At 40.1% G+C, this 14,959-nt stretch overlaps 1 protein-coding gene and 1 non-coding gene across 11 annotated transcripts in view; both read right to left on the bottom strand.

The window, feature by feature from the left end:
* The window catches only part of CTDSPL2 (CTD small phosphatase like 2), a 107,804-nt gene that overhangs the window by 31,188 nt on the left and 61,657 nt on the right, over positions 1-14,959 (bottom strand). For 6 of the 10 annotated variants that reach the window (XM_054452003.2, XM_054452011.2, XM_054452005.2 and 3 more), the window contains 5 exons: positions 13,716-13,854; positions 11,370-11,519; positions 6,971-7,186; positions 690-768; positions 12-123 (listed from right to left, as the gene is read on the bottom strand). In XM_054452003.2, coding sequence (XP_054307978.1) covers positions 12-123; positions 690-768; positions 6,971-7,186; positions 11,370-11,519; positions 13,716-13,854 — 696 coding nt within the window. The remainder of the gene's footprint in view (positions 1-11; positions 124-689; positions 769-6,970; positions 7,187-11,369; positions 11,520-13,715; positions 13,855-14,959) is intronic. The other 4 variants (XM_054452012.2, XM_063652201.1, XM_054452013.2 and 1 more) reach the window with 1 other exon arrangement.
* On the bottom strand, positions 8,992-9,103 carry LOC129014947 (U5 spliceosomal RNA). The gene has a single exon (XR_008494460.1). It is a non-coding gene; the product is annotated as a U5 spliceosomal RNA (small nuclear RNA).

Here is a 14,959-nt window from a genome sequence, read left to right as displayed (position 1 = left end):
AATATACTTACCAAGTCTAAAACTAGGGAGAATTCCGGTGTGCTTCTCGTTTTCAACGGAAGAGCAGGTTTCCTATTTAGTTGTTCTTCTGTCAGTGGCGGGACATGTTTGATGAAATAATAGCTATAAATCAGATTTTAAGAAAATTTCAACATTTTACTTTTTATAAATATAAAACATTACTAAGCTCATCCCATGTAAAAATCTATAAAGCAGTTAACCCAGAAAACAAAACTTATAAAACATGTTAATAAAAGTGAAAATACACAAATTAGTATCTCTGTAAAATAGTAACGCTGTTTTTGTTTGTTTGTTTTTGAGACAGTCTCACTCTATCACAGCTCACTGTAACCTCTGCCTCCTGGGCTCAAGTGATCCTCCCACCTCACCTTCCCTAATAGCTGGGACTAAAGGCATGTGCCACCGTGTCCGGCCAATTTTTGTATTTTTTATAGGGACAAGGTTTTGCCATGTTGCCCAGGTTGGTCTTGAACTCCAGGCTCAAACAATCTGACTGCCTGGGTCTCTCAAAGTGCTGGGATGAGCCATTGCACCCAGCCCCAGTAAAAGTTTCAATACCTACAGGTCACATATCTTGGCAATATACTATTTAGCCACCAATCCACATATATAACGTACTTTCATCATGCTCCAAAAAGGAAAGAAAAAAAGAGAAAAAAGCAACTCACGGGTCAAATACTTCCCAGTCTTCTTCATAGGTGGCCTCCGCGTGGGCTGATGAATAACCACTATCTGGAGTTACTGGTGCTATTTAACACAGTGAAAGAAAAAATGTTGCTTTTACTTAATGCTTCATAAAATAATATATTTTCACTACTTCTACGTAAGATCTTCCTAAAGCCTTGTGTATTTTAAAGACAGAAATAATTTGTAAACAACACCTAAAAGCCAATTTATTAACATATAGATCTAACTTTAGATCTAAAGGGAAAAATGACCACTATAGAAAAAATGGCAAACCAGATCATGGCTAGAATTAAGATGTTTATCAGCTAAGAAAAAATCTACTACTTATTACTAGAAAAATATACACCAAAAAATGAAATCTTCTAATTGTATGGTGTTTACATGTAATCACCAAAAAATTTCATGGTGCTCTTATAGGGGTAATAGTTCATAAAATGCCTTGTACATACACGCAGTCAGTAAATATATGCTGACAACAGACCCAAATGTAGGGGTTTTGTTTTTGTTTTTTTTTTTTTGAGATGGAGTCTCGATCTGTCACCCAGGCTAGAGTGCAATGGCACGATCTCAACTCACTGCAACCTCCGCCCCACGGGTTCAAGCGATTCTCCTGCCTCAGCCTCGTGAGCAGCTGGGATTACAGACACGTGCCACCACGCCTGGCTGATTTTTGTATTTTTGGTAGAGACGGGGTTTCTCCATGTTGGTCTGGCTGGTCTCAAACACCCGACCCCAGGTGATCCATGCACCTCGACCTCCCAAAGTGTTGGGATTATAGACGTGAGCCACTGCGCCCGGCCCATGAACAGTCTTTAAAAAGTTCATGAACCCTTTGAAGATTTATTTTAAAAAATTGTATGTTCCCAGGAATCTCAAGACTATGATCGCTTTTTTTTTTTTTTGAGGTGGAGTCTCACTCTGTCACCCAGGCTGGAGTGCAGTGGCGCGATCTCAGCTCACTGCAGGCTCTGCCTCCCAAGTAGCTGGGACTACAGGCACGTGCCACCAAACCCGGCTAATTATTGTATTTTTAGTAGAGACAGGGTTTCACCGTGTTAGCCAGGATGGTCTCGATCTCCTGACCTCTTGATCCACGCGCCTTGGCCGCCCAAAGTGCTAGGATTCCAGGCGTGAGCCACCGCACCCAGCCACAACTATAATCTTAAAAAATTAAGAAATGCAGCCAGGCGTGGTGGCGGGCGCCTGTAATCCCACCACTTTGGGAGGCCAAGGCAGGCAGATCACCTGAGGTCAGGAGTTCAAGATCAGCCTGACAAACATGGAGAAACCCCATTTCTATAAAAATACAAAATTAGCTGGGCGTGGTGGCACATGCCTGTAATCACAGCTATTCAGGAGGCTAAGGCAGGAGAATCGCTTGAACCCGGGAAGCGGAGGTTGCAGTGAGCCGAGATTGTGTCATCGCACTCTAGCCTGGGCAACAAGAGCAAAACTCCGTCTCAAAAAGAAAAAAAAAATTAAGAAATGCTACTCTATGCATACATTCTGTTTTTTTGTTTGTTTGTTTTGAGGCGGAGTCTCAATCTGTTGCCCAGGCTGGAGTGCAGTGGCGCGATCTGGGCTCACTGTAACCTCCACCTCACCGGTTCAAGCAAATCTCCTGCCTCAGCCTCCCGAGTAGCTGGGATTACAGGCACCTGCCACCACGCCCGGCTAATTTTTTGTATTTTTAGTAGAGATGGGGTTTCATCATGTTGGCTAGGCTGGTCTCGAACTCCTGACCTCAGGTGATCCACATCAGGAGACCTGGCCTCCCAAAGCGCAGGGATTACAGGCATGAGCCACTGCGCCCAGCCAGAAAATGTTCTTCTTTTTTTTTTTTGAGACAGGGTCCTGCTCTGTTGCCCAGCCTGGAGTGCAGTGGAGCAAACACTGTGGACTCGACCTGGGCTCCAGCAATCCTCCTCAGCCTCCTTAGTAGGTGGGACTACAGATGTACCACCACACCTGGATAATTTAAAAAATTTTTTTTGTGGAGACAAAAAAGTGTCTCGTTATGCTGCCCAGGCTGGTCTTGAACTCTTGGGCTCAAGAGATCCTCCTTCCTAGGCCTCCTCAAGTGCTGGTGAGCCACCATACCTGATCAAAATCACTGCTTAGAAGACTTACTATTTTACTTCTAATTTATAAACATTTAAAAATGTTCAAGAAGTAATTCTATATTGCATGCCATAGTTCATTCCCAGTTTGAGCTAAGAGCTTATCTTTTGATAGTGTTTTAGAAATTATGCTGGGAATTTTCCAAGACAGTAATTATAACTTAAATGTAAGAAGACAAAGGTAACTTACAAGCCAAATAGGTAATGTCTCAGATATAAAAATTTAAAGTGGAACCCAATAAAAATTTCTATAATCTTTCTATAGAAACGCAATGGTAGATAATAGTCTTTCAAGACAAAAATTAATCTTTTGTGCAATTATCATGTATTAACACCTTTTGAGACAGAGTCAACGTGGTGTGTATGTTCAATGGATGACATCAGATGTAAAGCAGAATTTTTTTTCATCTCTGACATTACGCTTCCAAGAATTCATTAGCACAAAAAAAAATCTCCAACAACTTTACCACTTCAAGTTCCTATTAATCTCAGATGAAAGAATATTTTTATTTATTTTATTATTATTTTTTGAGACAGGTCTCACTTTGCTGCCTAGGCTAGAGTGCAGTGGCATGAACACAGCTCACTGCAGCCTTGACCTCACAGGCTCAAGCAATCCTCCCACCTCAGCCCTTCAAGTAGCTGGGACTATAGTATGCGAGCCACGATGCCCAGCTAATTTTTTTGTTGTTGTTTTTGTAGAGACAGGGTTTCGCCATATTGCCCAGCCTAGTCTCAAACTCCTAAGCTCAAGTGATATGCCCACCTCGGCCTCCCAAAGTGCTGTGATTATAGGCATGAGCCACGGCACCCAGCCAAGAGTATTTGTTAAGTGCTTATATGCTAAGTATTTTGCATGTTTTATCTCCTTTAGCCTGCAAAACCTTGTATTACAAAAACCATGTTAAAGCTAAGAAAACTGTTTTTGAAACTATCTCAAAAGCTTAAATAAGTTGTCCAAAGTAATACAGCTGCTAGCTTCCTACCTTCTTGTTCTCTTTGGCTATGTTCTCAAAGTTAAGGAAAAGAATACTTTTGTCACTCATACTAAATGCCTCTATCTATATTCTCATGATCATCCCAATCAGAGTAACTGCAATGTGACACACCATGTCATTTAGCTCACTTCTTTGTAGCAGCACTCACCATACTGTATAGTGATGTTTCTGTATATTTGGCTCTTCAATTAGATCACAAACTCCTCAGGAGTCAATTCATCAACAGTTCCCATCACAAAAAAAAAGGTGCTCACAAATGCTGGGAGAATAAATGAATGACTGTGACAACTATAGTATATCTTAATTTTCCCTTCTAGAAACCGCTAAGGTTACAGAAATCCTTTCTCCATCTTCACAGTTGTCAGAAAAAATAAATACAAAGGCTTATACAGCAGCATGAAAATACAGAACAAACATCAAACAGGAAGCCAAAGCCCTGAACTTTAGTCTATACTTTACTTTATTAGTCTTATACCACTGGGCAAAGTAATAAGCATAAAATGATGGGTCAAAGGTGGGTTAAGTTGCAAATATTACCCACAAAAGAATGAATGTAATTGTATTGATTTGCTTGTTAGATTCTGTATTATTTTTAAATTCTAAATTTAACATTATACATATGAATCTTTTACTTGATGACTTTAAAATAAACCTATTTTGCTGCTTGTCTCTTCGTGTTGGTATTACTGGATTGCATTATATAGAAGTTTCATAATTGTATCATATTTTCTTTAAATGTTTTCTGCTGTGTCAATTACTTTTTTAAAAGTTTCCTTTTTATAGCTGAGAGAAGTACAGATGCTCCTAGACTTATGATGGGGCTACATCCCAATAAACCCATCATAAGTCACAAATATCATAGGTCAAAATGCATTTAACACCCTGACAAACCCATTGTAAAGTAAAAGAATTGGAAGTTGAACCACTGTAACTCAGGAACCATCTGTATATTATATTTCCTTAAACCAAACTATGTTTCTTTTTTTCTTTTGTCTTTCCCAAGACTGGATCTTGCTCTGCTGCCTAGGCTGAATTGTAGTGGCTCAGTCATAGCTCATGGCAGTCTGGAATTCCTAGGCTCAAGCAATCCTCCCACTTCAGCCTCCTGAGTAACTAGGACTACAGGCACATGCCACCATCCCTGGCTAATTTAAAAAAATTTTTTTTGGCCAGGCACAGTGGCTCACACTTGTAATCCCAGCACTTTCGGAGGCCGAGGTGGGCAGATGATTTGAAGTCAGAAGTTCAAGATCAGCCTGGTCAACATGATGAAACCCCGTCTCTACTAAAAGTTAAAAAAAAAATTAGCTGGGCATGGTGGCACATGCCTGTAATCCCAGCTACTCAGGAGGCTGAGACAGGCGAATCGCTTGAACCCAGGAGGTGGAGGTTGTAGTGAGCCGAGATCATGCCACCGCACTGTCCAGCCTGGGCGACAGAGTGAGACTCCACCCCAGACAGGGTCTGGCTCTTTTGCCCAGGCTAGTCTCAAACTCTTGACCTCAAGCAATCCTCCTGCCTTGGCCTCCTGAAGTGCTGGGTTATAGGCCCGAGCCATCATGCCTGGCCCCAAACTATGTTTCTTAACTAATATATATTTACTGGGCTCTCTCAAATACCCGGTACCACAATAAACAACAACAATAAACACAAACAAAACAAATTTAAGATAAAATCTCCATAAGAAGATGGCCTTCTTCAGTTTTATTTCTGCTTTTAAAATTGTGGATATGAACAGACACTTCTCAAAAGAAGACATTTATGTAGCCAAAAGACACATGAAAAAATGCTCATCATCACTGGCCACCAGAGAAATGCAAATCAAAACCACAATGAGATACCATCTCACACCAGTTAGAATGGCGATCATTAAAAAGTCAGGAACAACAGGTGCTGGAGAGGATGTGGAGAAATAGGAACACTTTTACACTGTTGGTGGGACTGTAAACTAGTTCAACCATTGTGGAAGTCAGTGTGGCGATTCCTCAGGGATCTAGAACTAGAAATACCATTTGACCCAGCCATCCCATTACTGGGTATATACCCAAAGGACTATAAATCATGCTGCTATAAAGACACATGCACACCTATGTTTATTGCAGCACTATTCACAATAGCAAAGACTTGGAATCAACCCAAATGTCCAACAATGATAGACTGGATTAAGAAAACGTGGCATATATACACCATGGATTACTATGCAGCCATAAAAAATGATGACTTCATGTCCTTTGTAGGGACATGGATGAAATTGGAAATCATCATTCTCAGTAAACTATCACAAGGACAAAAAACCAAACACCGTGTGTTCTCACTCATAGATGGGAATTGAACAATGAGAACACATGGACACAGGAAGGGGAACATCACACTCTGGGGACTGTTGTGGGGTGGGGGGAGGGGGGAGGGATAGCATTAGGAGATATACCTAATGCTAAATGATGAGTTAATGGGTGCAGCACACCAGCATGGCACATGTATACATATGTAACTAACCTGCACATTGTGCACATGTACCCTAAAACTTAAAAAAAAAAAAAAGAATGGTGGAACACAATTCCATCTTGTACCCTGTCTACCCACCACAGTACTCAGAGGTAATGAAATTCCTGATCCATATGTTTCTACGTTTCAAGGACAACTGGCTCCGAAACCCAATAATTATGTTTGGCCTTTATAAGGTTCCAAGTCAGGCTGCAAACTTAGGTATATAGGGAGATCTAGGAACAGAAGCACTTTTTGCGGGGGATGTCATCGATGTAATCAAACAAATCTGAAGGTATGAGACTGCCTCTAGCTAGTGACCTCAGACATAAGGGTCTAAGACTTGTGCAACAATAATAAGGATATTCATAAACATGAGCATATATTTTGTTAGTTGTATTAAATTTCTCCAAGCAGTAAGATTAGTGGTAATAATTAAACTGTAAAATGACTAATACTTAGTCAAAATTTTTTTTAAAATTTCAATTTCAAAATGACTTTGGATTTTTGGGACAAAGCTTTGTTTCCAATTTTAATTTTTTCTTAACTTCCAGGAAGAAAAACCTATGCATATAATCTGCTCATTTAAGAAAAAATATGAAATACTGTATTTTTTATCAACTACTCATGAAGATGTATAAGAAAAGAAATTTTCTTCACCTGTAAGGGGTGGGATATCACGATTAACTGTTTCTTCTGCTTCTTCTAAACCATTGTTTATTGATGGTCTCACTTGAACTGCTTGATTTGAGTAAGCTGCTCCATTAGTTGATGTAGTAGTACTGGTAGTGATCTCATCCACCTGTTCCATATCAAGTTGTTTTACTATTTCTTCAGCTTCCACAGCCTGTCCTGGAGAATCTGATCCTGATGTTCCTGAAATCATGATTCAGTGTACTATCATCATTTAAAAATGCAACTATTTAGAAAAACTAAATGCAACATCACTGTACAATATATTTATTTAGACTGATCATTCCTGCAGGAACAAAGCTGAGGATATTGCTTTTAGAGAATCTTTGCTAGCTATTTCAAACAGTGAAGAATAAAGACTTACAGGCTAGAGTAACATTTGTGAGCAAAGTTTCTGCATCCTAGTCATGTATGCAATTGTAATTTTTCAACCAGAGGTATCAAAAAATTAGCTAACTGTTCTCCTAATCATGAGAACATTTTAATTAAAAGATATAAAAATAATTTCTCAGCAAAACTCCATCTCAATAACAAAGACTGGGCCAGGTGTGGTGACTCATGCCTGTAATCCCAGCACTTTGGGAGGCTGAGGCAAGCAGATTGCTTGAGCTCAGGAGTTCAAAACCAGCCTGGGCAACATGGCTGGTCTCTACAAAGAATATAAAAACTAGCTGGGTGTGGTGGTGCACATCTGTAATCCTAGCTACTCATGAGGCTGAAGTGGGAGGATCGCTTGGGCCCAGCAGGAGGTCAAGGCTGCAGTGAACGGTGATCGTACTATTGCACTCCAGTCTGGATGACAGAGCAAGACCCTGTCTTAATTAAAAAAGAAAAAATAATAATCCCAAGTCTTTCCATTTCCTTCTGGAAATCTTCCAAATGTCATTTTAAACAAAAATAACAAAAAAAATTAACCTCCAATATTCTCAACTTCCTTACAGAACATTCTTTCTACCTTGTTGCTTGAAGTTTAACCTCTTTCCTAAAAGGTTTTCCTGATACCCTTCCCTCAATGCTCTTTATTCTCCCATACCCAATATACTAATTGAATCAGAATTCATTTATCTCCATTGCTACTATCCAATCACTGGTTTTCCACTAATGTGCAAAAAAAGTCTGCTCTTTTGAGACTGATGTCACATGGCTATATAATTCTTCACTTATCCTCACTGCTGGCACCTACCATCTACTGCCAGAATCCTCTCAATCACAAAGAAGTTTAATACATAGCTACTAGTTTACTGCTCTATTTAACACAGTATTTTTTCTAGTTGTTATTACAGATGATGTCAATGACTCATCCAATGACTAATCCTCAAAGTTCTTGCCCTCTTCAGCTCCAACCATCTTCACTCATACTGCTCTATATCAGTTACTACCATAGCTATAACCTGGACATTAACACTGAGAAACTTCACCTCTGAAGCCTAAAATTCTAATACTGTATTAACCACTTACCACAACCTCCTAACCCTCAAATTATATATCTCACACTCCCATTATATGTGATCTTCAAACTTGATAAAGGCCAGTCTGTTTAATTCCAAACACGTCCCTCAAACACTTCTTCTCAACCCTCCTCATCTAGTTAGACTTCGTGGTGTATCACTTAAACACACTGTCAAACTGGCAGCCTCAATATCCTTGATCCCTCATTCCTCCACTGTCATCCATCAAGAAATGCCTCTTGAATCAACGTAACCAACAGGCTTCTCAGACCCTAGTTCCAGGCTATGGAACAAAAAATACAATTACAAAGACTGGTCATAATCCAAATAAAACAGAGACACAGAGACAGGGAAAGGCAGGGGGAGAGAGGGAGGTAGGTGCTGGGGAGGGGGGAAGAGAGAAATGGGGGAGTGGAGAGAGAGAAGGGTGTGTGTGTGTGGTGGGGGGGGGGGGGAGAGAGAGACACACACACACAAAGAAAATATCACTGTAAACCTTCACTATTCTTCCCAAGTCCCTTCCACTAGAACTATCTCATTAATGACACCATCTATTCCTTCCAAAAAATTAGTTTGAAGCTGATTTGTTCCTCTCCACGGAAATCTTTAGTAAAAGGCGAAAGATTTATTCGATCTGAAGAGAAACCAGTGAATCATCTATTCCTTCCAAGAAAACTCTATCAAACTTCAACTCCTTCTTCCCCAGACATCTATTTCTGTACACACCTTCAGAGATATAGACACCTTCAGAGATTCTTTACTTCAGCATGAGGGGAAAATATTACTACTGGGTTTTTTTTTGAGACAGTTTCACTCTAGTTGCCCAGGCTGGAGTGCAATGGTGTGATCTCAGCTCACCGCAACCTCGGCCTCCCAGGTTCAAGCGATTCTCCTGCCTCAGCCTCCTGAGTAGCTGGGATTACAGGTGGGTGCGCGCCACCATGCCCCGCTAATTTTTTTTGTATTTTTAGTAGAGATAGGGTTTCTCCATGTTGGTCAGGCTGGTCTCGAACTCCTGACCTAAAGTGATCCACCCACCTCGGCCTCCCAAAGTGCTTGGATTACAGGCATTGAGCCACTGCGCCCAGCCTGAATATTTTTATTTAAATATTTCATGGCATCTCAAACTCAGCATGGCCCAAATGACACTCAATTATCTATCTCCCAGGAACTTTATTTTCCTTGAATCTTCTACTCTTGTGCCATCTTCATCTCTATTCTCTTTCACCTCCAATCTGCACCAAAAATGTGTCTATTTTCTATCCTCTGATCCTTCCTGTCTTCTCTAATACAACTAAGGTCTCATCAAATCTCACACGAACGACTACAAGTCTACTAATTGTTCTACCCATCTATGGCCTCTTCAGAATCTAGCCTACACACTATTGCCCAAGTGATCTTTATAAAACATAGATCTGATCATACTATTCACCAATTTAAAACCTTTCAGGCTGCTCTGCCTATGGAGTAGCTATTCTTTATTCCTTTACTTTCTTTTTTTTTTTTTTGAGACGGAGTCTCGCTCTGTCACCCAGGCTGGAGTGCAGTGGCACGATCTCAGCTCACTGCAGCCTCCGCCTCCCGGGTTCAAGCGATTCTCCTGCCTTGAGTAGCTGGGATTACAGGCGCATGCCACCACACCCAGCTAACTTTTGTATTTTTCTTTAGTAGAGACATGGTTTCACCATGTTGCTCAGGCTGGTCTTGAACTCCTGACCTCATGATCCACCCGCCTCGGCCTCCCAAAGTGCTGGGATTACAGGCGTGAGCCACGGTGCCCGGACTATTCCTTTACTTTCTTAATAAACTTGCTTTCACTTTGGGGAAAAACAAAACAAAAAAACCTTTCAATTATCCCATACTTGAATAAAGTTCATCATCTTACTATGTTAGCTCTATAATATGACTTCTTCATAGCTCTCCTACCTTATCCCTTCTCAAATGCAATGCTCCATCAATTACAAACTACAAACAGCTCTCAAATACACTATGCTGTTTTCTGCTGCAAGGCCTCTACGCATGCTGCTCCTTCTACCTGGAATGCCTTTTGCCACTTTTCCAGATACTGCTTTTCTTTCAAGCCTTTTGTGAGCCACTACCCCTGCCACCCAGAAGACAGGACTATTCCATTCTTTTTATTTTATTTTTTTTAAGTGGACCCCCTACTTGGCTGTCCAAGCTTTGAGTGCAGTGGTGCAATCACAGCTCACTGCAGCCTCAAACTCCTGGGTTCAAACTGCTGGATTGAAGCATTCCTCCCACCTCAGCCTCTGGAGCAGCTAGGACTACAGGCGTGCAATACCACGCCCGAATAGTTTTTACATTTTTTTGTAGAGACAGGGTCTCACTATGTTGCCCAGGCTAGTCTCAAACTCCTGCCCTTGAGCAATTCTCCTGTCTTGGCCTCTCGAAGAGTTCAGATTACCGGCATCAGCCACCACACCCAGCTCCCAAGGAGCTGTATATTATTAATGAGGTGGAAAACATACACGAGATGTTGACAAAATACGCTAATAAAATAAAAAAGATCTTTTTAAAAACTATGTATTTTTTTGCTGGGCACAGTGGCTCACATCTGTAATCCCAGCACTTTGGGAGTCCGAGGTGGGCGGATCACTTTAAGGTCAGGAGTTTGAGACCAGCCTGGTCAACATGGTGAAACCCCGTCTCAACCAAAAATACAAAAAAAATTAGCCGGGCATGGTGGCAGGCACCTACAGTCCCAGCTACTTGGAAGGCTGAGGCAGAAGTATCGCTTGAACCTGGGAGGCGGAGGTTGCAGTGAGCGGAGAGATCACGTCACTGCACTCCAGCCTGGGCAACAAAGAGAGACTTCGTCTCAAGAAAAAAACAAAAAACAAAAAAACTATGCTTTTTTAAAAAAAAAATCCAAATCACAGTTAACAGTTTATACTTACCATTTTTATTTGCTGGTGAAAAAAAGTTGAAGACAGGTGAAAATATGGTCCCCAACAAAGTAGTCCTTGGAGGACTGCCAGAGGAAGGATTATCTTCTAATTTTCCATTTTGTTTTACATGTTGATTTGTCATTTCATAACTACCAGCTTCTAAAAAAGAAACAAGAAAAAAGTCATAATCTAGAAAACACTGAATTTCAGAAATGTGTTATAAATCATTCATTATAGAAGTAACTCTTTTTCCCTCAAAATACTTCACGAAAGCTAATTAATATTAATGTTCAGGAAAGCTTATTAAAGAAACACTGAGGTAAATTACTCGTATGTCAAATGCTCTTTATGTATCAATGTGTTTATAATGCTAACATTTACTGAGTTTTTTCAAAGTAGATTTACACCTATAGACTGAAAGGCTTCAAATCAACACAGTATAACACAAAATGAAGAAAATTCTTTGTAAACAAGCAAACTAGTTCCCACCACTTAAAACACAAATAACTTTATTTTTGTTTACATTCTAGGATGGTTCTTATTCATAAAACCTTCCTTCACATCTGCTTCTATTTAATGAATGACAGCTAAATGAATAGAGGCAACATAACTCTACTGAAGCAGAAGGCTATATATAGCAGTGTCAAAAATTACTTATAGACACTGAGACACCATCTCAGAGTGGCTAGGGAGAATAATTTTAAGTTTCCTGTAAATAAAAATGTTCCACAGATCTTTTAAGAATATAAAAGTAAAATCAATCAACTGTTCTAATTAATCATCCTTTGATTCTCCTCAACTTTTGATGTCTACAACACTTATTTCCTTCTTTGCTATGGTTCTTTTAACTTGTTTCTTTCTCTATTTTGTCCCCCTTGTCTTGTCTTGTCTTTTTCTCCCTCCTGGTTTGTTTTTTCTAACAATAAAGATATATTGCTGCACCGGGCAGAGACAAGGGGAGAAATTGCTGCTGTGTTTAAGATAGCATTGGTTAAAATAGTACTCCATACTCTAAAGCAGGAGTCCCTAACCCCATACCCGCTGGTACCAGTCCACAGCTTATTAGGAACTGGGCCGCAGAGCAGGAGGTGAACAAGCATTAATGCCTGAGCTCTGCCTCTACTACCTTATCTGCAGATAAGCTGCTGCATTAGATTCTTTTAGGAACATGAACCCTATTGTGAACTTTACATGCAAGGGATCTAGGTTGTGCGATCCTTACGAGAATCTAACTAATGTCTGATGATCTGAGATGGAACAGTTTCATCCTGAAACCATTCCCATCACTGTCAGTGGAAAAACTGTCTTCCACAAAACTGGTCCTTGGTGCCAAGAGGTTGGGGACTGCTGCTCTAAAGTGTCATTCTTTACAGCTGTCTCTGCTTTTCCTTAATGCTTTTCTCCTTCTTTTTGACTTTGAGGAGTTTCTCTGCTATGCAACAAGGTATTGACGAGTTTATCAGATATTTCAGTCTGATAATTCTTTGTTTTGAAGAGCTGCCCTGTGTATTGTAGGATGTTTAACAACATCTCTGACATCCACCTGCTAGTCACTAGTAGCCACCCCTCCACATGTTGTGACAACCAAAAAGGTCTCTAGATATTGACAAATGTCCCCTGGAAGAAAAAATCACCCCTAGCTGAAACCTACTGGACTAAGTGATGCAAGTCCCCTCTGAGCTCTTAAGTAGATATAATAATCTAGTAGAATAATCTAGGAAGAAATTTGGTATATATTTCAATTAAATTAAGTCACAATTATTATTGCTTTAAGAAATGAGTTTATTTAGATGTTCAAAATGTTGATCCACATACATTTTTATGCTAAATAGCATAAAGGTATATACTCTACCTTTACTTATTTTAATTCAAAGTAAGATTCAAATTAGCATATTTTTATTTCACTTCATGTTACTAATAATATAAAGATTACAAAATTAAGGCAAAAATTACTCAAAGTAGTTTTGTTTTGTTTTTGAGACAGAGTCTCACTCTGTCACCCAGGCTGGAGTGTAGTGGCACAATCTCAGCTTACTACAACCTCTGCCTCCCGGGTTCCAGCGATTCTCAACCTTCAGCCACCTGAGTAGCTGAGATTACAGGCATGCGCCACCACGCCTGGCTAATTTTTTTGTGTGTGATTTTAATAGAGACGGGGTTTCGCCATGTTGGCCAGGCTGGTCTCAAATTCCTGGCCTCAAATGATCTGCCGACCTCAGCCTCCCAAAATGTGAGGATTACAGGCATGAGCCACTGCACCCGGCCTCAAAGTAGAGTTTTAAAAATAGATAAGAAATGTGTCAGGTGAGATCTCTGCTTACACCTAAATAAAACAGTATCTAAATATTAACAAACCTCCATTTACTTGACTTTTCCGTCTTACTCGAGATATCTGTTTGTTAGGTTTTTCTCCTGCTCTTGGTGTTGATGTGATCAAATTGTTATCTATATCACGTTCAATTCTACTCCGTTTTGAAGGATTTTCTCTCTCTTCCTTAAGATATAAGAGAAAAAAAACACACTAAGCATGGTCATTCTGCCTTACAGGTTACAATATTAAAATGAAAAAATATGGTATAATACACTTTCCTCTGCTTTTCATATCCAGGAAAAACAAAATGCAATTATAGGTAATATCAACACAGAAAAAATTTGACAGGGCTGTAAGAATATGAATGCAATTACAATACACAAATACAATTACAGCATCCCCACAATTCAGATCCCTTCCCCAGGGTCCATTAAGTTTTCCATGCTATCAAAATATTGAATTATAGAATGTGTTCTGAATCTTCAAAAGCTTTCCCTTATTTTTAGAACTGTCCTAAAGAACAGAGATCATTTCCTTAAGCAACTCAGGGTAGGAGAGGGAACCCCACTGAATGTGCTGGCAAGTCACATATTGCCCAAAAATAGGGGGTGGGGATAAAGGTGGGGCCTGGCACTGCCACACCCGCACTGCCTACCTCAACTATTTAATTACCAGAATAAATAGCATAGAGTCTACCCCTTAACAAAGCTATTTGCTACCTTATATGGGGCAAATCCCCATGACCAGTTTATACTATTCTTGCAGTACTAATGGACTAAAATAGTATACTTTCAGCCATTAGGATGATTTATGTTTTACTATTTATATACATAGTTTTCTAATTTGTAAATTTTTTTTTTTTTTTTTTTTTTTGAGACAGAGTTTTTCCTCTGTTGCCCAGGCTGGGGTGCAGTGGTGTGATCTTGGCTCACTGCAACCTCAACTTCCTGAGTTCAGGCGATTTTCCTGCCTCAGCCTCCCGAGTAGCTGGGATTACAGGCACCCGCTACCATGCCTAGCTAATTTTTGTATTTTTAGTAGAGACGAGGTTGGGATTATAGGCATAAGCCACTGTGACCAACCTCATTTGTAAATTTTTTCTAGAGTCATGCACATGAGTGATTTTTTCTTTTTTTTTTTTTTTTGAGACAGAGTCTGACTCTGTCACCCAGGCTGGAGTGCAGTGGCACGATCATGCCTCACTGCAACCTCCGTCCGCCTCCCGGGTTCAAGCGATTCTCCTGCCTGAGCCTCCCGAGTAGCTGGGATTACAGGCACGCACCACCAC

The sequence above is a fragment of the Pongo pygmaeus genome, chromosome 16 (genome assembly GCF_028885625.2).
Source record: "Pongo pygmaeus isolate AG05252 chromosome 16, NHGRI_mPonPyg2-v2.0_pri, whole genome shotgun sequence".
In the NCBI taxonomy this organism is placed as follows: domain Eukaryota; kingdom Metazoa; phylum Chordata; class Mammalia; order Primates; family Hominidae; genus Pongo; species Pongo pygmaeus.
This window is presented reverse-complemented; position numbering and strand designations above follow the sequence as displayed.